The sequence below is a fragment of the Zootoca vivipara genome, chromosome 1 (genome assembly GCF_965207765.1).
Source record: "Zootoca vivipara chromosome 1, rZooViv2.hap1.1, whole genome shotgun sequence".
NCBI classification, from domain to species: Eukaryota; Metazoa; Chordata; class Lepidosauria; order Squamata; family Lacertidae; genus Zootoca; species Zootoca vivipara.
In genome coordinates, this window is record NC_142582.1 from 33,084,814 (window position 1) to 33,105,673 (window position 20,860).

Genomic DNA, 20,860 nt, shown 5'->3' on the forward strand with positions numbered 1-20,860 from the left:
AGTAAGGCTGTTTCCCCATAAAATTTGATACCAGTGGTGGTCCATGTTCACTCCTGACAAGTCTCTTCAGTGTCTAGCTATGGTGCTTCTGGCTGCTGTGGTTAAGTGGGCTATGAGCTCTTTATAGTGTGAGTGTGCATTATTGTATTGGAAAATATTCAATAGGGCTGGTTCTGGGGCGGGTTCCAATATCTGTTTTGATATTTTGCCTATTTCTTGTAAGATGGCTGTCCAGAAAGGTTGGATTTGGGGGCATTCTCACCATATGTGGAGGGTATGTGCCTGTAGAGGTATAAATGTTTTTAAATAAATGAGCAAACACCAGGTCTTAGTTGCTACTCTGCCAGGTGGCGCTGTGGGTTAAACCACAGAGTCTAGGGCTTGCTGATCAGAAGGTCGTCGGTTCGAATCCCTGCAATGGGGTGAGCTCCCGTTGCTCGGTCCCAACTCCTGCCCACCTAGCAGTTCGAAAGCACATCAAAGTGCAAGTAGATAAATAGGGACCACTCCGGCGGGAAGGTAAACAACATTTCTGTGTGCTGCTCTGGTTCGCCAGAAGCAGCTTTGTCATGCTGGCCACATGACCTGGAAGCTGTCTGCAGACAAATGCCAGCTCCCTCGGCCTATAGAGCGAGATGAGCGCCGCAACCCCAGAGTCGGACACGACTGGACCTGATGGTCAGGGGCCCCTTTACCTTTATATTTGTACAACAACAACAATTTATTATTTATACCCCGCCCATCTGGCTGGGTTTCCCCAGCCACTCTGGGCGGCTTCCAGCAGAAGTATTAAAATACAATAATCTATTAAACATTAAACCTTCCCTAAACAGGGCTATCTTCAGATGTCCTCTAAAAGTCTGCTCCTACCTTAGACCTAAGTAGTACAAAAACTGTCAAAGAGAGTGTGAGGATTACGGAAAGAAAAATCATTCAAACATGCCATGTTTAAAACATCATTTATTTATACAATGTACAAAATTTACAACATTAACAAGTCTGAGCACTATTTACACGGGAATACATCCACAGAAGGTTACAAAAACAGTAGAAAGGATAATAACCAGGAGATTTTGCACAAATATGGCTTTGATGATCATGCTTTTACTTAGACACATTTCAATAATTTTTTCCCACAGCGTAAAAATCTAAAATTCAGAATGAAATACAAATGCAGAAATACAAATTTAGTAACACCATCATGCTTAGACTGCAACATTTTTCAAATTAAGATTTCAAAGTGTGGTCCAATTCAATGGTTACAAAGCAGTATATTAAGTTTCCTGAGTGATATCACATTATAATAACCACAGATTTCACGGACAGGACAATTCAGTCATTCTTGCTTGTGAAGAAGTGCTTAACCACATGGTTCAATCGTGCAACAACGAACAACTGACTACCTTTTCAGAGATCACAATGTATGCAACACATCTCTTTGTAAGACACAATGCGAACAATTCTCTTAGTGATTAACATGTAGACCAGCTCTATCACATAGAGACTGTTTAAAATAGCATCCCCATGAGGTGCTCTCTACACTCTTAATGTGTAGGATGGCACTCTCCTGTTTCATGCTAGCCATTGCCATGAATGGTGCCGTATCGGTGCAGAAACTCTCCATATGCCCTAGTCGCATGAGCAGCTGTATTACTTCATAGCGGTGGTGTGGAGAGGGCACACAGGGATGCCATTGCTATCTGCCTCCATATGGTGTGTGCACAAGTGTGGTATGAAGATAACTTCTAAGTGCCTTGTAATCCTTTCACATTTCTATAATACGGAAAGTGCTTTCCAAATTACTGATGCAACATGACTTAAAGAGCATATAATTCGAACGTATATTTTGGCACACAGTTTCAGCCCCGGTCATGACTTTGGTGAGTTGAGGGGTACTCTATGAAACAAGCTCAGTAGTACAGTACAGAAGATTAAAAGCTGGCTGAAGTGAAGCCTTCCTGTCCAATCGCAACCGTTTTAGTGGTATGCTGCAACATTGGATGAACAGTCTCAATTGTCAGTCTTGCATCCCTTTGAATTGCAATGATATTTGAACTACAAAGGGCCTCAGGAAAAGGGTATGTCAGATCTGTGGTGTATGAAATTAGAGGTTATGAATTAAAGTGTATATGACGTAAGAAACAAACAAACAAAAAACAAGCCATTGCTTGCAGAGGGACATGGCTGGGTTGGATCCCAGGAACAACAAGAGGGAGGCGAGTTTTACTGCCCCCCACCTCCAAAAAAGCCACTCCCGAGCGTCAAGGTGACTTCTAAAATGGAGTAAATGAGAATTGACCAAAACTGGATGGAGACACCTTGTTTTCAAATATATTCCTTGAAATTTCAATAACCCCTATTTATCCCTGCTGGCTGTTAGCAGAATAACGTAAGTTAGTCACACAACTAAATAAATCTCATTGCTTTCAATGGGACCTCATGACTAATTTTATCAACAGCATGGTGGCTCAAGCTGCCAATGGATCTGACTCCCAGCTGATCTCTCTAGCAGTGTACATGGGACTTTGAACCAGGGCTTCTGAAAAAACAGTGAAAATTATTTCTAGCTAGTTGCCTCCAGTTCAGACTCCTGTGTGCGCCTTGATGCATAAATGGATAGTGTGGCGTGTTCTTATAATAGAGGCAGCAGGTTTACATTTATTTATACACATACATATCACACACAAAGTCCTGCAATGAATATGTGAGTTCCATGTTTTCATAAAGTAGTTGCATTACAAATATTTTAGGATATGGGTGTGTGTCTACAAACACAGCACAGAATATGAGGCTGGTAGATGCTGGTTTGTTTGCTTTGGACAGAAATTTTTATGAAGCACTTGGGATTTAGAAAAGATTTCTTCCTTATTAGAATACATTTGATCACAGTTCTCTATTCCCATTTTCCCCTCCCCCCTCCCCTTGGTTTACAGCATGAATATGCATTGTAACTTGGAAAAGTGCCAGGTCCCCATGGATCAGCATTAGCCAAACATAATAAAAAGCCAAAGACAACTCATAAAAATCACTATAACTCATGATTACACGGCTGTTCGTTGTATATAAAATCCCACTGATCCTTTATACTGTCATAAGGCAGTGACACATATTTGATTTAGCTTCGACTTTACTTCCCCACCCCCACAGCACTAGTCTAAAAAATTGTCATTGTCACATATAGGCTGAAAACACATATCATAGCAAGTCATGGTTGTTTTGTGTTAACACACCATGATACCCACTTCACAACCATGATGATCCCCAACATATGAACCAAGGTTAGCTGGTGTTTTGCTCCAGTTAGGATTTGATGTTACACCAGAGGACCACATCTCATTGCCTCCACTCACTAGTGAACAAGAAAGAAGTGGGAGCTACACATTCTGCACATTCACAGTAAACCATGGTTTGCCATGACATACTAACAGCCCATGCACTACCCATAGCTGCTTAACAATAGAACACTGTATAACATGTCACCAATCCTGATCATGTCTTACAAAAATAAATACTGTGATCTAGTATGTAAAATAAACCCTCTCATGTGTCAAAAGTATTGTCTGGATTAGTAAAACACATTTCAGTGGAAGCATTTCCTTACTGAAAAGAAATTTGTCCACAAAGTTCCTCTGTCAAGAAGTTTCGATCCAAACTCGGATTCTCAATAGACATTTTGTAGGTGAGTCCTACTGACCCATGACAGCAGCCTAACGATGCCCAATGTGCAACTTTAAGGGGCTCCAATGCACACAACCAGCATCAATTACAGGGGCAGATCCACAAAGGAAATGGGGATGTATCTGTAAGCACATCAAAACTGGGTTTGCAACATGTGCAGTGCCCTCCTGGAAAAGTTTACTCAGAGGAATGCTCCACTGGATCAGAGAGGTACACACAGAGTGTGCAGGACTCTACTCAGAAAGCCCCATTGAGTCCAATGGGCTTCACTCTTGGGGAAGTGTATACAGGACAGCAGTCTTAATTAAAAGTCTTTTGAAATACAGGCAGTTCCCCGTTTGCACAGGGGTGGCGTTCCAGGTCCAGTATACCTGAAGGAGCGTCTCCACCCCCATCGTTCTGCCTGGACACTGAGGTCCAGCACCGAGGGCCTTCTGGCGGTTCCCTCACTGTGAGAAGCGAAGTTACAGGGAACCAAGCAGAAGGCCTTCTCGGTAGTGGTGCCTGCCCTGTGGAACTCCCTCCCATCAGATGTCAAGGAAATTAACAACTATCTGACATTTAGAAGACATCTGTTTAGGGAAGTTTTTAATGTTTGATGTTTTATTGTGGTTTTAATGTTTTGTTGGGAGCCACACAGAGTGGGCGGGGTATAAATAATAAATTATTATTATCAGACGTGCCTAAAACAGGCCTGTATTGAAACAATGACCCAAATTAACTGGGTAACGGATATGTGAAAGAAAATGCTACTTTTTAAAAAAAGAAAACAAAACATTGACCCAGCAGAAGGTACAGGAACCATCTTGGAAGAGCCATGGACATGGACTTCCTTTGTCACACAAAAGGAAATGCTTCTAAGCTGGTACGTGCTTTCCATAAATGCATGAACCAAGAATGCTTTTCCTTCAAGAGGATCTTTTCATTCATATGCAATAACGTATGCAGTTTATTCAAACTAGAAAGATCAATCAACTAATATTTCTTTAGTGCTGTCAGCTGATTAATCAAAAGCCTTTTTTGCATAGTGGAGTGGCTTCACTGGGGAGCCCTGGTTTTAATTGGTATTACTGTTATGTAGAAAACTCTAGATATATTCCCTTCAGAAGTCGAAAGCTACTACTTAGGAAGAAATATACCTTTTCGATCAAGTATTTGCAGTGACCAAAATCTTTTGCTTCCAAAAGGTTTCCTTCAAAGTATTAGAGTTAAAACAAAACTCTGTCCTCCTTTTTTCTAAAACCAAAGACACAGATTAAAACAAAGGCTTTTTAACCAGCCAAGGCTAAAAGGAATTCAAGACAGCTGAGTTTAGAAATGTCACTAAGAAAGAAAGGTTTAAAAACATAAATTAAATTAAAGTCATATGTATTCATAAATACTTTCATCCTTGAATGCTTTTCTCAATATGTAAGTGGCACTTTATCCTGGGATGTCTACGTAGCAAAAACTAGCAGGAGGCATGCCATTATGACTGGTACACTTTGCAAATGTCTCTGTGTGTGGTTTATAGGAGTTGTTGTTGCAAATATGGCATCGCTTGAATTTCTGGGTAACGGCAAGTTGCAGATGTTTCCCTCACAACAGGAAGTGCAGACCTAGAAAAAGGGGGGAAAGTATTGGTCAAGAGAACTGCTCCATATGTGAAAAGACCTTCATCAAATTGTGATAACTACATGTTACACTCCAAGTTCCAGGTTTTGGGTTGGTTGGTTGGTTTTTAAATGATAATGGAAGTATAAAATAAAATGGAAATTTAGATTACAGAAGTTGCAGGAAAGGGCTAATTTATCTGCCTGTTTCCAGACTCAGGTAGGTAGCCGTGTTGGTCTGACACAGTCGAAATATATATTAAAAAAAATAAAAATTGTCCATTAGCACCTTAGAGACCAACTAAGTTTGTTCTTGGTATAAGCTTTCCTGTGCATGCACACAAAAGCTTATACCAAGAACAAACTTAGTTGGTCTCTAAGGTGCCACTGGACAATTATTTAATTTTTTAATATTTTATCTGCCTGTTGTTCCATTTTTATCCATCCACAGCAAAGGTCCTCTTTGTCTCATGGCAAAACACTTTTGGAACTAGGAAGGACTTTAGTATGCCGTTTGGGTTTATGGCTTGAAGTTTTGTTTTTTTAAGAAAAAACAGCCAAGTTTTTAACAATCCCATTGGATGTGCCCAAGACCTTTCGGGGTGGGAGAAAATTCAGCTGAATGCAATCCCCACTTGCAACTTGAAGTAGAAAGTGTTACCCCTCTAGAAGCTGCTACCATGCCCAAAATAGTTTTTTGGAGCTGAGTTATAGTGTGGTGTGAAAAGTAAGGATAACCAAAACTTCCATAATACAAAATTCCTGTAAGCAGTGGTACCTCTGGTTACAAACAGAATCCGTTCCGCAGGTCCATTTGTAACCAGAAAGCACTCATAACCTTAGGCGCCATTAGCAAAAGCGTGCCTCCCACTGTGCATGCCTCTCTGGCGTGCAATTTCCAGTCACATCCCAGGGCAAAGTTCGCAACCGGGAGCGGCTATTTCCGGGTTACTGGAGCTCGTAACCCGCAATGTGCGCAACCACAGGCATTCGCAACCAGAGGTACCACTGTAGTCTCAAGAAATTAATAACGAAAATGACCTCATCTGTTTCCAGATCATTTCCAAATTTCAAAAGGAAAAAAAGGCCAGCTGTTGTGAACTTTGGAGAAAATCACCCAAGAACCCCATGGAAGTTATGATTGGTATGTACAATATTTCTGTGTTTTAAAAATGAACCAGTTTTATTCACATGATTGCAGGTAACCACTTCCAAAAGTTAACTTACAAGCATAAAACCATCTTGGTAGCACCCATATAATAGTTGAGAAGCATATGTAGGCAGTGCTTTTTTTCTGGGGGGACGCAGGGGTATGCATACCCCTAAACATTTTGTGAATCTAAGTTTGGCCTCATTGAGGGGCAGGATTTCAATATGAGTAGGAAAATGAGAGTACCCCTAAATATTATTTATTTTTTTAAGGAAAAAGCACTGTATGTAGGATTAGCCTATGGGTCATGGGGTTTCTATTTCCCCAAACTTCCCCTTGATAAATGCTTACTTACAACCATCCAGTTTCAATAGCAAATATGCCTACTTAATTTTGGGGTGGAAACAATCCTCACCTCAGTTCCTTCTTTTATGCAATGCTTAATAAATGGAGCCTATCTGAATACAAAAGAAAAATCCATAAAAATCCCAGGTGGCGCTGTGGTTAAACCACTGAGCCTAGGGCTTGCTGACCAGAAGGTCGGCGGTTTGAATCCCTGTGACGGGGTGAGCTCCCATTGCTTGGTCCCAGCTCCTGCCAACCTAGCAGTTCGAAAGCACGTCAAAAATGCAAGTAGATAAATAGGAACCGCTACAGCGGGAAGGTAAACGGCGTTTCCATGTGCTGCTCTGGTTTGCCAGAAGCGGCTTTGTCATGCTGGCCACATGACCTGGAAGCCATACGCCGGCTCCCTCAGCCAATAATGCGAGATGAGCGCGCAACCCCAGAGTCGGTCACGACTGGACCCAATGGTCAGGGGTCCCTTTACCTTTACCTTTTAACCAAAATGGCAATGCCCCCATTTTGTTCGATAGATACACATGTGGTGTGAAAAAGATCTGCTCTGGCTTGGAGTGAGCTAGGATCAAGGATTGTCCATTTCACTTCTTACCTTCAAACCTTTATGCTGGAGATCTATGCATCCTGTAGACAGGCAATCTTCCAGAGGAACACAGCGCTTGGTAACAGATACACTCTTTCCATTGGCTTCCAGCGTGTGTTGAGTATAGCAGTATCGTGTAGCTGCCAGGGGGAAAAAAAGGTTTTGTATTTTTCCAGTTTGTAAGAGGTTTCGTAGGGGCTTTTTGGCTTAGAGCAAAGGCGAGCGAGAGGTTACATGGTAGAAGTTTATTAAATTATACGTGGCATGGAGAAAGTGGAGAGAAAAAAGCCCCCCCCCCTTTCATAACACTAGAAATGGAGTGCAAAGTCTTAATCTTAGGAAGCTTCCAAGAGAACTTCTGCCTTCATCTATTTTGCACATCTTACACATTTTCATGAACTGAACATTTCTTTTAAAAACAAAAGCCTCTAGACTGTGCAGTCCAATGCCTCAAAGCTTGCTATCCTGAAGCCATTTACTCATTAGCAGCATCCCATTATTCTGCAATCTCTCAATGTCTTTGGGGATTTCACATTCTCTAAGAAGTAAGTGAACCCGATTCTGGCTTGGACTAAGATCTAGCTAGCGTGTACATCATTTGCCATGTATTTTGATAGTTCACCTAATGTAGTCATAAGACTATGAGAATAAAAAGGTTATCCAAAAGCTGTGTGTCTAAGCCGCTTGTGGAGCCTTTGCGGCAAAGATAAAAGATGGATTAGATTTTCCACCCAGTCGATTCCAGCCTCCAAATCCCATATTTTGCAGATGTACGGCAATCCTACTGAGAGGAGATGTAAAAGGCTCCTGCTCTCTTTCAAAGTAGATAACACAAAAGAGCTTTAATAGAAGCCTAACTATGGCAAGAGCATCTCAGCTAAATCATCAAAAGCAGGTAGCTTATGAGCTACACTAATGAATTCACGGGAGTAATGGAAACACGAGTCCAAAAATGTAAGCTGTTGTGCAGCCTAATTAGCCACTCTCCTTTAATGCCCCAAATCATGTCTCTTTGAAGTTGGGAAATATTTTCAAAAGTCGGTGCCGCTGCTCACTTTGTTATGTTTTATTGAGCAGCTCCTTGTGATACAGCTTTTGGCAGTGTGGCTGCTCCCACATTGAAAGTTCATGTAAATTGGCCGGAATCTAAGGTATTAATAATTGTAGTAATAAATTAAATTTCTATACCACCCTTCATCTGAAGATCACAGGGCAGTTTACAATATAAAAACACAAAAATGTGTAACATACAACACACACACACCCCAATAATCCCCCACCCGCCAGTTTAAAAGGCCATAGATGGTTTAATAAGCCAAAGTCATTTTTTAAATATTTTACTACGTTCTAATAAAAGAAATTTACAAAATATTCTGATACAACAGAATAAAAAAAAAACCAAGATATTTCAACTGATACAAATACATTTGCTCTCCTCCCCATCCTCCCTATCCCGTTTCCCCCATTGGACTTCCTGTCAATTCCTGATGTATGTCCTAAATTTGAAATAAATGTACATAACTTGGTAAGAATGTCTAATACAGTGTTTCCCAACCTTGTGCCTCCAGCTGTTTTTGGACTACAACTCCCATCATCCCTAGCTAGCAAGACCAGTGGTCAGGAATGATGGGAATTGTAGTCCAAAAACAGCTGGAGGCACAAGGTTGGGAAACACTGGTCTAATACATTGTTATCTCCTAGCGCAGGCACCCCCAAACTTCGGCCCTCCAGATGTTTTGGACTACAATTCCCATCTTCCCCGATTACTGGTCCTGTTAGCTAGGGATCATGGGAGTTGTAGGCCAAAACATCTGGAGGGCCGCAGTATGGGAATGCCTGTCCTAGCGCATCACGGTAAGAAGTTAAGGTTTGTCCTAATTCTTCCATTTTCCAAGGTCAGTCAAAAGCTTGCATAGACAATGAACCCTTGCATGTCTGGTTTGTATCTATCCCATTTTTCCATAAATTCTTCCGTTGACTTGCCTCTCAGGCAATTTGTTAAGTACGCCATTTCTACTAATTCCTGCATTTTACCCTGCCAGGCAATTACTGTGGGAACCTCCAAAGTCCAGGGGCGAGGGGAGGGATGGTTTTGAACGGCACCTAGATACCAGGCAAGCCTCCTGGTGAGAACATTCCACAGATGGAGAGCCACCACAGAAAAGGCCTGCTCTTGTGTATCCGCAGGGTATTCATTTTAGAAGAGCTTGAGAAAGAGGACACCAGTCCTTCAACTCCCTATAAACTACATTTACCCGCTTTGCCATCTTGCTCTGCTCAGAAAAGTATGCTGGGTGCTTAGAAAATCCAGTTTGATTCTTCATGGGCAGCATCATTTTCAAGCAACCTGGCAGAGCATAGTATTCCCCCAGCATCTTTCTCCCATAGCGGGAGCAAAACATGGTGTCTGCCTTCCCTTCCTCCCTTCAAACTAGATCTCCACCGCATTTGCTTCCTTCCAACTAGTTGCCACACTCTGAGCAGGACTAGAATAAAACATCGGAACAGGCATATCTTTGGGCCGTTTTAATTGCTCTGTGTCTACCAGCTTCATATTTGATGAGGTAACCCTAGCGTCTATATTCACTTGAATTAAAATGCTTCCACAAATTTGCTTCTTCCCTATAGTCTCGGCATTGGGAGCAGAACGACAACACCATCTGTGGTCATCAAATCTATCCCAGCAGATTAAATGGTAAGGCCAGACCATGTGGAAGTTCTACACAGATCTAGAAGGGACGGCAGATGTTGCTGGCCAGCTTCCAAAGTACTGAAGTCTGAAATAAGACTGAGGAGAAAGCTTGCCTCCATATCTGTTTATAAAAGATAGGCTGGTGGGAGGGAGTTGCTTGAAAGTGAAGAAAGGTTTTGGAGTGAAGGGTCAGAATGAATGAGAGAGAAGGCAGAGGAGCAGTGGACGCACAGGGTGTTTGAGAGCGGACTCAAGTTGAAAGAGATGTGGGGTAAGAATACACTGGGGATGATGAGAGGACTCCTACAGGAAGCAGTGAAAGCAGAGAAAGGGACTTCTAGAATGGCTATTTGCAAATTGTTTGCTGGTATTTGGTTAATATTGTCTTGGAATACTGTATGTGAAATGTATTACAGTGGTGCCTTGCTTAACGAATGCCCTGTAAGACGAATTTTTCACTAGACGAGTGGATTTTGCGATTGGAGGTTGCCTCGCAAGACGACGAGTTTTTCTATGGCCGCCGCTTCGTCTTGCAAAGCGTGGCTATAGAAAAAGAAACCTCTGACTGCAAAGTCCAGCGTGCAGCGAAAAATTGCCAGGGCTTTTTGCCGCCTGCCTTCCCCTTGGCTTCGGGAAGGCAGGCGGCAAAACAGCGCCGCACTTTGGCTCCGGGGTTCAGAGCCGAAGTGTGGCGGTGTGGGGGCTGCAAAGGCAACCAGCTGTGTGCCAGGCGGCTGGGGGAAAGCAGGCTCCGTCCCCCAGAGCCGAAGTGCAGCGGTGTGGGCGCTTTTTGCTTTCACACCGCCGGGCTTCGGCTCCAGGGGACGGAGTCGAAGAGCGGCAGTGCGAAAGCCCCCGCACAGCCGCGGGCTTTTTGCCGCCTGCCTTCCCCTTGGCTTGGGGAAGGCAAGCGGTGAAACACCGCCACACTTCAGATCTGTCGGGTGGGGGGAGGGAGGAACGGAGCATCCGATGGGTGCTCCTTTCCTCCCTCCCCCCGCCCGACAGATACGGCATTTGCCTCTGTCGGGCGGGGGGAAGGAGTAGCGGAGGATCGGACCGGTCCTCCGCTTGCCCCTTCCCCCGCCTGACATAGCTGAAGCCGAAGCGCTTCCAAGGGGAAGGCAGCCAGCGAAAACGTCCCCGCTTCGGCCCCGTCACCCGGAGCCGAAGTGCGCTGATGCGGGGACGTTTTCACTGGCTGCCGAAAGCCCCGCTTTCCCCTCGCCCCGCCCGACACAGCGCAGATCGGAGGAGGCTTCTCCTCCGATCCATGCTGTGTCGGGCGGGGTGGGGGGAAAGCTGTCGGCGGCAGGGGGAGAGGAAGGAAGGAAGAGAAAGGGCTTTCTCTTCCTTCGTTCCTCTCCCCCCAACAGAGCCCGCATCTGATGGGGGTTCAGAAGCCCTGTCAAATGCCGGCTCTGTCGGGTGAGGCGGTGGAACACACCTCTCTTGGCTCGGGGAAGGCAGGCAGGCAAGAGAACAAGCGCCTGCCTGCCTTCCCCGAGCCAAGAGAGCAAGTACCGCTGTCGCCGCCAGGCCCCCAGAGCCCATAGGAACGCATTAATTGACTTTTAATGCCTTCCTATGGGAAACGGTGCCTCGCAACACGAAATTTTCGTAGGACGAATTGAGTCCTGGAACGAATTAATTTTGTTTAGCGAGGCACCACTGTATTGAATACACTGGAACCTCTGTTTCCGAACATAATCTGTTCCAGAAGACCATTTGACTTCTGAAATGTTCAAAAAACGAGGATCAATGGGCAGTCCACAAAATCCATTGGAAAGACACGCAGCGGAAGCCGTTCGACTTCTGAGGCGTGTTCGAAAACAGAACCAATTACTTCCTGGTTTTTGGCGTTCTGGTTCCAAATCATTTGGCTTCCGAGATCCTCGAAAACTGAGGTTCCACTGTACTTTGAAATGTTATAGGATGGCAATGTGACATTTGAGCTGTAAACCATCTAGGGTTTTCATAAATTAAATATGAAATTGGTTTTGTTTGTTTGTGTTTATGTATGTAGCCTCCCTGCAACAGAAGTTCTTTGGACAGCTCTCAAAGCAAGCCAACATAGCATAAAACTATTGGAAATAAAAGTAAAATGGAGACACAAAGATGCCCAGATTACCGTATTTTTTGGTCCATAGGACGCACCTATTTTTTTAAAGGCAGAAAAGAAAAGAAAAATATTCTGCCTCAAACCTGGAGGTGGTGGTTTCAGGGGAGGAGAAAGCAGCTTTTGGGCTGCACATTCCTGCTCTGCAGCTGCCAAAGGGGTAGGGGGAAAACATTCCTCCTTCCTCCCCGGCCTCTTTGCACTGGCTTTAAATCCAGCTGGGGAGAAGGGGAGGACGCTATGGTCTGTCTCTTCTCCCCAGCTGGCTTTAAAGCAAGCTGGGGAGAACCGCTCGTGCTGCGCACAGCGTCAGCACAGCTCTCCCCTTCTAGGCTGCTAGGTCCTGCCCCCAGCCACTCCCCACCTCTCGCTGCGTTCAGCAAGGGGCGGTGGCAGCAGCAGCCGAAGGGCTCCTTTCAAGCTGCTGGTCCCGCCTCTCGCTGCGAGGAGATGCTGCTGGTTGTTAGCAGCGAAGGCAGGCAGCTGCAGAGATGGGGGAAGACAGAGAAGCGGGCAAAAGGAGCGCTTTCGGCTGCTGCCCGCCCTCGCTGCTAGCAAGAGCAGGGATCAGAGAAGCGTTAGATCCCTGCTCTTGCTAGCAGCGAGGGCGGGCAGCAGGAGAGGTGGGGGCAGGCGGAGAAGCGGCTGAAAGCGCTCCTTTTGCCCGCTTCTCTGTCTTCCCCCACCTCTGCAGCTGCCTGCCTCCACTCCATAGGACACACAGAGATTTCCCCTCCCTCTTGAGGAGGAAAAAAATGGTATTAAAAACAGGAGTTATTTAAAAGGCATCGAAGCTGCTTCCTACTCCATGGTGCAGGGGTCAGGTAGTCTGTGGTAGTGCAGCACCTTGAGCAAGCCCAAAATTGGGTGGCCCCAAATGAATCTTCTCAATGATTCGTCTTCTCTAGTTTGTGCCCCCTCAGCTAAATCTAGCACCGCAGGGGTAGGAACCTCTGGACTGTGGGCCTAATCAGGCCATTTTGGCCAGGCCAAGCCTCCTGCCCCACACCTCATTTCATAAAGAATGTCAGGCGTGGGACAGGTAAGACATGGCTGAGCCGAGTGGGAACTGTTGATCAGCTGATCTGTGAAGCCTTGCATAGTGTTCTGAAAGACACAACAATGCCTGCTGCAGGCAAAACCAGCTCACCTGAAATTTTGATGCAGAGTGATTCACAGGTGGCCAATATTCTGTCCTCAGTACAATTCCTTAGAGGTGGCAGGAAGGCCTATATCTGCTAGAAGAATCTGTGTAGCAAATTTCAACCACATCTAAGACAGACGCACATTCTGAAAACACCTTCACTGCAAACACACAGCTCATTTACCTCTTGGGCAATAGATATCTGGAGCCCACTGGTTGCAGTCATAGTTGTCGACTGCTTCTTCACAGGTGAAACACTTAAATCCCCCAGGATACGGAGTAGCTGGAAGACAACAACAACAAAAAAGCCACAGCTACATAAACAATGTTCCCAATGGATTGATGGTGTTAAAGGGGTGGGTGAGAATAGAAACAAACGGTGGCAAAAGTTTGTACAAGATTTACACAAAAGTTGAACATTATCGGTGATGTGATCTGGAGTTCCATGTTTCTTCCTTGCCATTTAACCTCAGAAAAACCTTCAGATGAAAAAGAATGTCAAGCCAAAACAAGAACAGTATTTTCTTGGCTGAAGAAAAATAATATATGGCATGGGTAGCCAGGGCTTATTTTCAGCTGGAACTCAGTTCCGGAACCTCTCAGGTGGGTGCCATTGCCAACAGAAGAGACCGAGGAAGGTGTTCATGGTGAGTTTCGGCACCTCTTTTTCTAGAAAAATAACATGGTGCCTTTTTGTCTGCCCCAGATCAACACATTGAAGCTGCACTGTGCTGCTGTTCCTGCGCTGGGGATTGTGCCTCCGAGAACCAGTTTGTATAGTAACTGAAAGGGCTGATCTTTTGGGGTACGGAGCCAGATCTGCCATTTCAGCCACTATCCAAATCAAGGTGGAGTTTGTATTGAACAGAAGCACACCACAGCAGCAGCACCTCCTGTTCAAAAAGTGCCCAACAAGAACAGAAGGTGAAAGAGAGAAACTTGAACTAGAAAAAGAAACAAACCTAACAGATCATATGTACCCCAAAATGCTTCACCATTTTATAGCACTCTTCGAAATTTTCAAACCAGAACCTCCAACTGCAAAGCAAGAGAAAAGCAGCTTGGCTATACAATTACATGAGCAACTCCAGGAGAAACATTACATAGATCCCCAGCTGTGCGCCTGATTTTCCCACAGACCTTCCTTGTCCCAAATAAGCTATATTAAGTGGAACAGCTGATTGAAGGCTGGTTAGATGTCATTCTACGAGAAGCAACTGCCCTGCTTCTTTCTCCAGCAAGGCAGTTCCATGGGTGAAATTCCACTCAAGGCATGCGTCAATCTAACCTTTTGGATTCAGAAGCCTTTCAAGTAGCCACCGACATGATGGACATAATGTTAAGAAAGGTCTACTGAAAGGGAGGAGGAAGCAGCAATCTAAATACCCCTCCTCAATGCAGCAAACTTGGAAAAGCCACCGGATTAGGCAACAGAGCAGGGTGCAGCCAAGAAACGGACCAACAGCAAGTGCCTAACTGCAGGATCAGTAGATATTGCTCCTGACTCTAATCAGCCCCTGTATTCAGAAAGTGACGTTTTATTCTCTCTGCATATCTGCACTTCAGACCTGCCTATACATGCCTACTACAAACTGCCACTGAATTCTAGGAGGCTGACATCCCAAGTAAATGTATATAGAACTGTAGCCTTAAACTGGTTCAATAGTACCGTAATTTCCTGTCTCTGGGATTCACAGAAACTGCGGCTCAGGTGGGGCTGGGGGAGAGTGTGCACTAGGGAGCTCTAGCTGAAAACTATCAACACCTTCTCCATCTCCCATTAAGAAGTGACCTGATGGATCAGACAACAACTAATCTAGTCTGGCATTCAGTTCTCAGAGTGCCAGAATTAAAACAGATATAAAAGATAATGTACATTTGCAACTAAACCCTAATGATGCATCTACAGTGACCCCTCTATATTAATTTAGCCAGTTAATTGAGAGAAATAAATAGCATTCGAAAGGGATGTGGGAGGTAAATGTCATAGTCTCACATTTGTCATAGCCAATAGAGATTTGGGGACTAGGCTACAGGGACAAAATTGTTGTGCAGATGTGGGAGTTACGTTTGCTTTCAAGAAAGAGGTAGAAAAATGCAAAATTTGCTTCTCAAACTACTTGAGCAACATAAAGCATCACAGTTAATCTCTGCTTTTCAGGAACACTGTTCACTACGCAGCCACTGGCAGATTATGTCTCCCCAAACCCAAACCTCAGAAAAGCCTAAATGAAAACATATAGACTTTTGCTACTGTGTTCTCTAGAAGCCATCACAAAAGTGATTGCTTTCTTCCTCCTGGGAAAAATGAAAACCTGTTACAGTGATTGTAACATTGGCAAGCAGCCTATATCAACTCCATACATCATACTACCATTGCTGGCTTACAAAATGTGCCTTGGGCCTTGGAACGCAAACACTCCTACAGTTCCGTCCTGTGTTCTGAGAATGAACCAGTATCTTACGAAAGAAGGGAACGAAGTCTTTCTATGTTGCACAAAGCCTAGAAAAAATTCCTTGATGCCTACATTCTCCAGCACCCATAAATCTGGTGCTAAGGCTCAGAATTTTAGTGCCAGTATAGTAAAAACAAACAAACACCCCTTTTAAAAAACTGGATTTGCATAATTTGGTACACCAAGTTTTCATATTTTTTGTTCTGAATGAAGTGACAAGATACTTTGGATATAGTGAATTCTGCTGTGTACACACCGTAAAGCACATGCCCTCCCCTCCCAAAAGAATCCTGGGAACCTTAGTTTACTTCCTCAGAGCTATAATTCCCAGAACCCTTAAACTACAGTTCCCAGGATTCTCAAAGGAGAGTGTGTGCTTTTTTAAATATATGATGTGCATGCAGGCACAGATAATCTACTGTGACCGAACTTTCACAATATGGGAAAAATACCGCCACACTTTGCAAGGTTGTTGTAAGTATTGTACAAGCAGTATACTATTCATGTAATGGGAGCTCATTCAGATCTAGATTTCTCAAGTGCCCATGAAGGCCAAACAAGCTCCTGTTTTCCAAGATGTCACGAGTTACTTGTAGGATGTACATGCTACCCAGGCCTTGGTCACAGGGATTGCAACAAAGCTAGCTGCTTTGGACTACAGCAGGGATAGCAAGGAGTGGATCGTGCATCCTACATGGATACATAGGGGGACAATGTTATGGGGCAGTCCAAATGGACCCAGGGTCCAGGTTTTGTGCATCGGCCTCTGAATCTTCTGCCTTTATCATCTTAAAAACACACAAAGAGATTTTTTTTAGAAAACTTTGCTTAAACAGGGTAGCTTTCCTTGTAAACATCAGACTCCTTTTGCATCTATATAACAAATGAGTGCATGCAGTTTTTATGTATATTTGTGCCATGGGCCCGGGTCTTTAAAAGCACCTACCAACCCCTGGAATGCAGAAACCTTGTTCATGGGACCTGGACCAATAGCACAGATTCCACAGTCTTCAACTCTTCCTATGACACTTGAATTAAGCACGTTAAGAGAACAGAGCTAAAGCAGAAAGGCAGCATTGCTCCTCTCCTGTGTTCAGAGGGAAGATATTGCTCAGCATTGTGCCTCCTTGATGTTATACCTCCAGTCTGTAGGCAAGAGACACATACATGCAAAGCTAAGAAGGGCTGTAAAAATAAAACACCTCCAGGAGGTGCTTGGTACTTTCTTCGCTACTGCTACCCCCCCCCCCCTTGTACTGAAAGGAAGCTTCAAAAAGCAGCAGCCACAGCTGTGAGCGAGATTTGTTTGGCTCACGATCTAAGAAGTTAATAAGCCTGATAGACTGTGGTTCAGGGCAAAAGGCCCCAGTGCCCTAAGAGGACTATTCTAAAGGAAATCAAAAGCAACTGCCCAGTGCCCAGAATTTGCCTGTAACTATATCTTGCAATCCACTCTCTTGGTCAACAGGAAAGCACCTAGTGGTGCCAAACTGAAAGAAAATAGCAGAAATCAACTCCCCACCCCACCTTTGTGCCTTTGTTTCAAAACAAAATCGAAGCTGCAAGTAAAAAAGGGTGGAAAGATGGAGAAAGGTTGCTTATAGTTGTGCAAGCATCATTTTTAAAAACCACCTGTGAAAATGTAAGCCAGCCTTAAAATGTGTGTGCTTATTGGCTTTATGATACTGACAGACCACCTACCTGTCAAAACAACAGTGGCATACAACAGAATGCAGAACAAACAACACAATAAGGTGCTATAAATGCAATTTAATACAAATTAGGACAGTGATACTACCTAAGAAAGATGTGGCTGGGCTGCCAACTAAGGAATGTTTGGGAAAGGTTTGCTCATGCCAACTGGGAGAGCTCAGGATAAAAGCAGGAAGAAGCAATGGCCCAGTATATCTGAAGGAGCATCTGCACCCCCATCGTTCAACCCGGACACTGAGGTCCAGCGCCGAGGGCCTTTTGGCGGTTCCCTCCTTGCGAGAAGTGAGATTACAGGGAACCAGGCAGAGGGTCTTCTCGGTAGTGGCACCTACCCTGTGGAACGCCCTCCCATCAGATGTCAAGGAAATAAGCAACTACCTTACTTTTAAAAGACATCTGAAGGCAGCCCTGCTGTTTAGGGAAGTTTTTAATGTTGAATGCTGTATTGTGTTTTTAATATTCTGTTGGGAGGCACCCAGAATGGCTGAAGAAACCCAGTCAGAAGGGCGGGGTATCAATAATAAAATATTATTATTATTATTATTATTATTATTATTATTATTATTATTATTATTTAACATGACCAGCGAAGGCAAGGAGGGTGGAAAGAGACCACAGATGACAGTAAGATTGCATGCAACGTATGTAATGTATACAAAGCCATTTGCTTTTTCTGTCCTGCCTGCATGCAGAAGCTCATTCTGCTCCTTTTCAATGATTCTGGGACAACTTGCATGCTCACTCTGGATTAAAAATATGAATAAGGTTTTCCATTTATTCCCCTGGGTTTTGCGTCCGCCACTCCCACCCTGCAGGCCAAGAAAGAAAGAAAAAAAGCACACCTGACAAGCAGAAATGCACAACATTGAATTCCTACCATGGTTTATGATTCTGGCTTGTTTAGACTAATCAGAGTTCCCAGTTCAGAAATATAAAGTAAACTCCAGTTTTAAATCAAGAAGCAGATATTTCCAAACTTTGGCTTGTGGGTGGGCCATGCCCAAGAAGGAGGCTTGAGCTTGCTGAACCAGGCCATTAAGGGGAGGGGGGAAGTGGGAAATTGTTAGATACGTTTTACCATTCCATATAACACCTTTTTTCATTATTTACAAGATCTATGTAATTGCTGCTGTTTGCATTGGTAGCAACCTTGTTCTCAGAAGCTGTTTTGGATTCATAGGGCTTGTTTCATTGGGTGGAGGGCAGAACAGAGACATTAAGCATTTTATTTGTTCCTATGAGCCACTTCAGTGCCAGCAGATATAGTAAATATGGCGTTTCTGGAAGCATTTTTGGCTTTTTTACAGTTCTGCTTTCTTTTACTGTTTACAGTGGAGAGAAATAGGAAGGCTCGGACTCAAGAAACGCAGACTCAAGATCTGTGGAGCAACACTTTTGTTCAATAACTGAAATGACTTAATCAATTGTTTTCATTATTTTAAGATTCTGTGCTTCTGTTGGGGGAATGTCTATGGCTTTTTTTTTTCTTTTTAGAGTTGACATCTGAAACGAAAAATAAAATAAATGCTGTTTGTAAAGAGCTTGTTGTTAGCTTCTCTGCTCTTTTTCATAGTCCTTGAATGGGGGAAAAGGACATCTTAATATAATAAGCTGCTCCTTGAGACTTACTTGAAGGATGAAGGTAGACAATGTCTTTCACTGTAAACTCCCGGGCTTGAATTCCATTCAGGTAATCAGCAATGAAACGGATGAGCAGGACCCAGGCCAGCACAGGCCAAGATGCCATTGCAGAGGGGGAGACTCAAACATGCGGATTTCTCGGGAGTTCGTTCTCCTTGTATCTGGAAGAGATGTGCACCTGGAGGGACAGACAGAAAGAAAACACACAACAGTGGTCAGTCGGTAAACTCAATTAAACTACACACCTGCAAGATTAAACACCAAAACCAGTTGTTATTCCCAGCAGCGGCAGACTGATCATCTTTCATAATATGGCACCCTGTGTGAGCCCCAAATTTGGCACCCCAAAATGGATCTCTTTTGCGCCCCCTCAACTTGGCATCCTGTTGGGGTGGGGGAGTGCCCACGCCACCCAAAATCCAGTGCTATTTCCAATCAAAGAGTACTAATCATGTAGGAACGCAAAGAATTTGGGACCTCTGCCATACCTTATACTCCAAAACGAGATTGCCAAAACACAGCAATAATTATGGCCCAACCTCTCATTTTCAAAAATAGGTAAAGAGGGAGCACATGCTTTCCCAGATCTTATTATTATTATTATTATTATTATTATTATTATTATTATTATTATTGAATTATATTGCAGATACATAAAAATTGAAACTTACAGACTTATAAAGATTAGGAAAAATTAAAAAGAATTATAGTGAAAACATATCAGAAAAGAGATAGCCAAAAAGAGAAAGAAAGGAAAAAGGATAGAAATACTCATGAATATTACATATACAAATACAATTAACTTTTTGTGAGAAAAAAGAACAATATATATAGAACAACAATGATTTATTTATTATTAAACTAAAACTTTATAAACAAAACCTAGAACTAAAACAAAAACTTTACACACAAAACAACAAACAAAAATACCATCTTCAGAACAGTTCAACATTCCTAATTAAAACCAACTTTTCTGTATTTCTGTATTTCAATGAATCCCTCATCTCAGTACCATGTATAATCTTGATATCAAGGATCAGCAGTTAAGATCTGGCTGTGTCTAGAATAACATCGCTTTCCCAGATCTTATCCCTTGCTTCTCCAGTTAACAAATCTTGGGTAGCAAATCTAGAAGAGGCTTTCAGTCCTGATCTACTTACTCAGAAAGGACAGAAACAGTACAGGAAGTAATGGAACCGCTGGTCTGATTCAAGTTACCAGGGAAGATGTTTCCCCTTTGCACATCATCATGCATAGGCCATCATATTTTATGACTGTGCAGGTTTATTTTAGCATGTGTACAATCAACGCATGCACCCATCTACACCCAACTAAAGGAAATCTTGCGTATAAAACATTCCTTTGCAGAAAGTAAATTTCAAAGGTTATCTGGACTTCAATCAAATAGGTACATTTTTATTTCCTTAGAATAAGATCAGTACAACTGTCTCTGTTCTCTTCATGCAATTATTTTAAAAAAACTATGTACCAGTACCATAATGCTTGAAGCACCAACCTGAATCAGGGCTTGGAATTGAACTGATGCCAAAAGTCTTTGGCACCAGAAAAGTGGCACAAAGGTGTAAGTTTAGAACACTTGGTAAAATTCCACATGACCACTTATTTATTATACAAGGCCGTACAGTCCACCGAGGGCTATCACCTTTAATATGCCAGCTACAACTTATTTTTAATCAGGAGAGATTGTTACAGTGGGATCCTATCGTGAGAT

At 43.4% G+C, this 20,860-nt stretch overlaps 1 protein-coding gene and 1 long non-coding RNA gene across 3 annotated transcripts in view; one reads left to right on the forward strand and one right to left on the reverse strand.

The window, feature by feature from the left end:
* Positions 1-943: 943 nt before the first annotated feature.
* Positions 944-20,860, reverse strand: part of LYPD6 (LY6/PLAUR domain containing 6) — a 56,959-nt gene continuing 37,042 nt past the window's right edge. For both annotated transcript variants that reach the window (XM_035131383.3, XM_088661599.1), the window contains exons 2-5: positions 19,117-19,306; positions 13,503-13,601; positions 7,373-7,503; positions 944-5,276 (exon numbers count right to left, since the gene is read on the reverse strand). In XM_035131383.3, the coding sequence (XP_034987274.1) occupies positions 5,115-5,276; positions 7,373-7,503; positions 13,503-13,601; positions 19,117-19,234 (510 nt within the window). In that variant the 5' untranslated portion in view covers positions 19,235-19,306 and the 3' untranslated portion in view covers positions 944-5,114. The remainder of the gene's footprint in view (positions 5,277-7,372; positions 7,504-13,502; positions 13,602-19,116; positions 19,307-20,860) is intronic.
* LOC148687523 (uncharacterized) lies at positions 6,288-19,027 on the forward strand. The gene is made up of 3 exons (XR_015948045.1): positions 6,288-6,414; positions 9,992-10,058; positions 18,820-19,027. It is a non-coding gene; the product is annotated as an uncharacterized LOC148687523 (long non-coding RNA).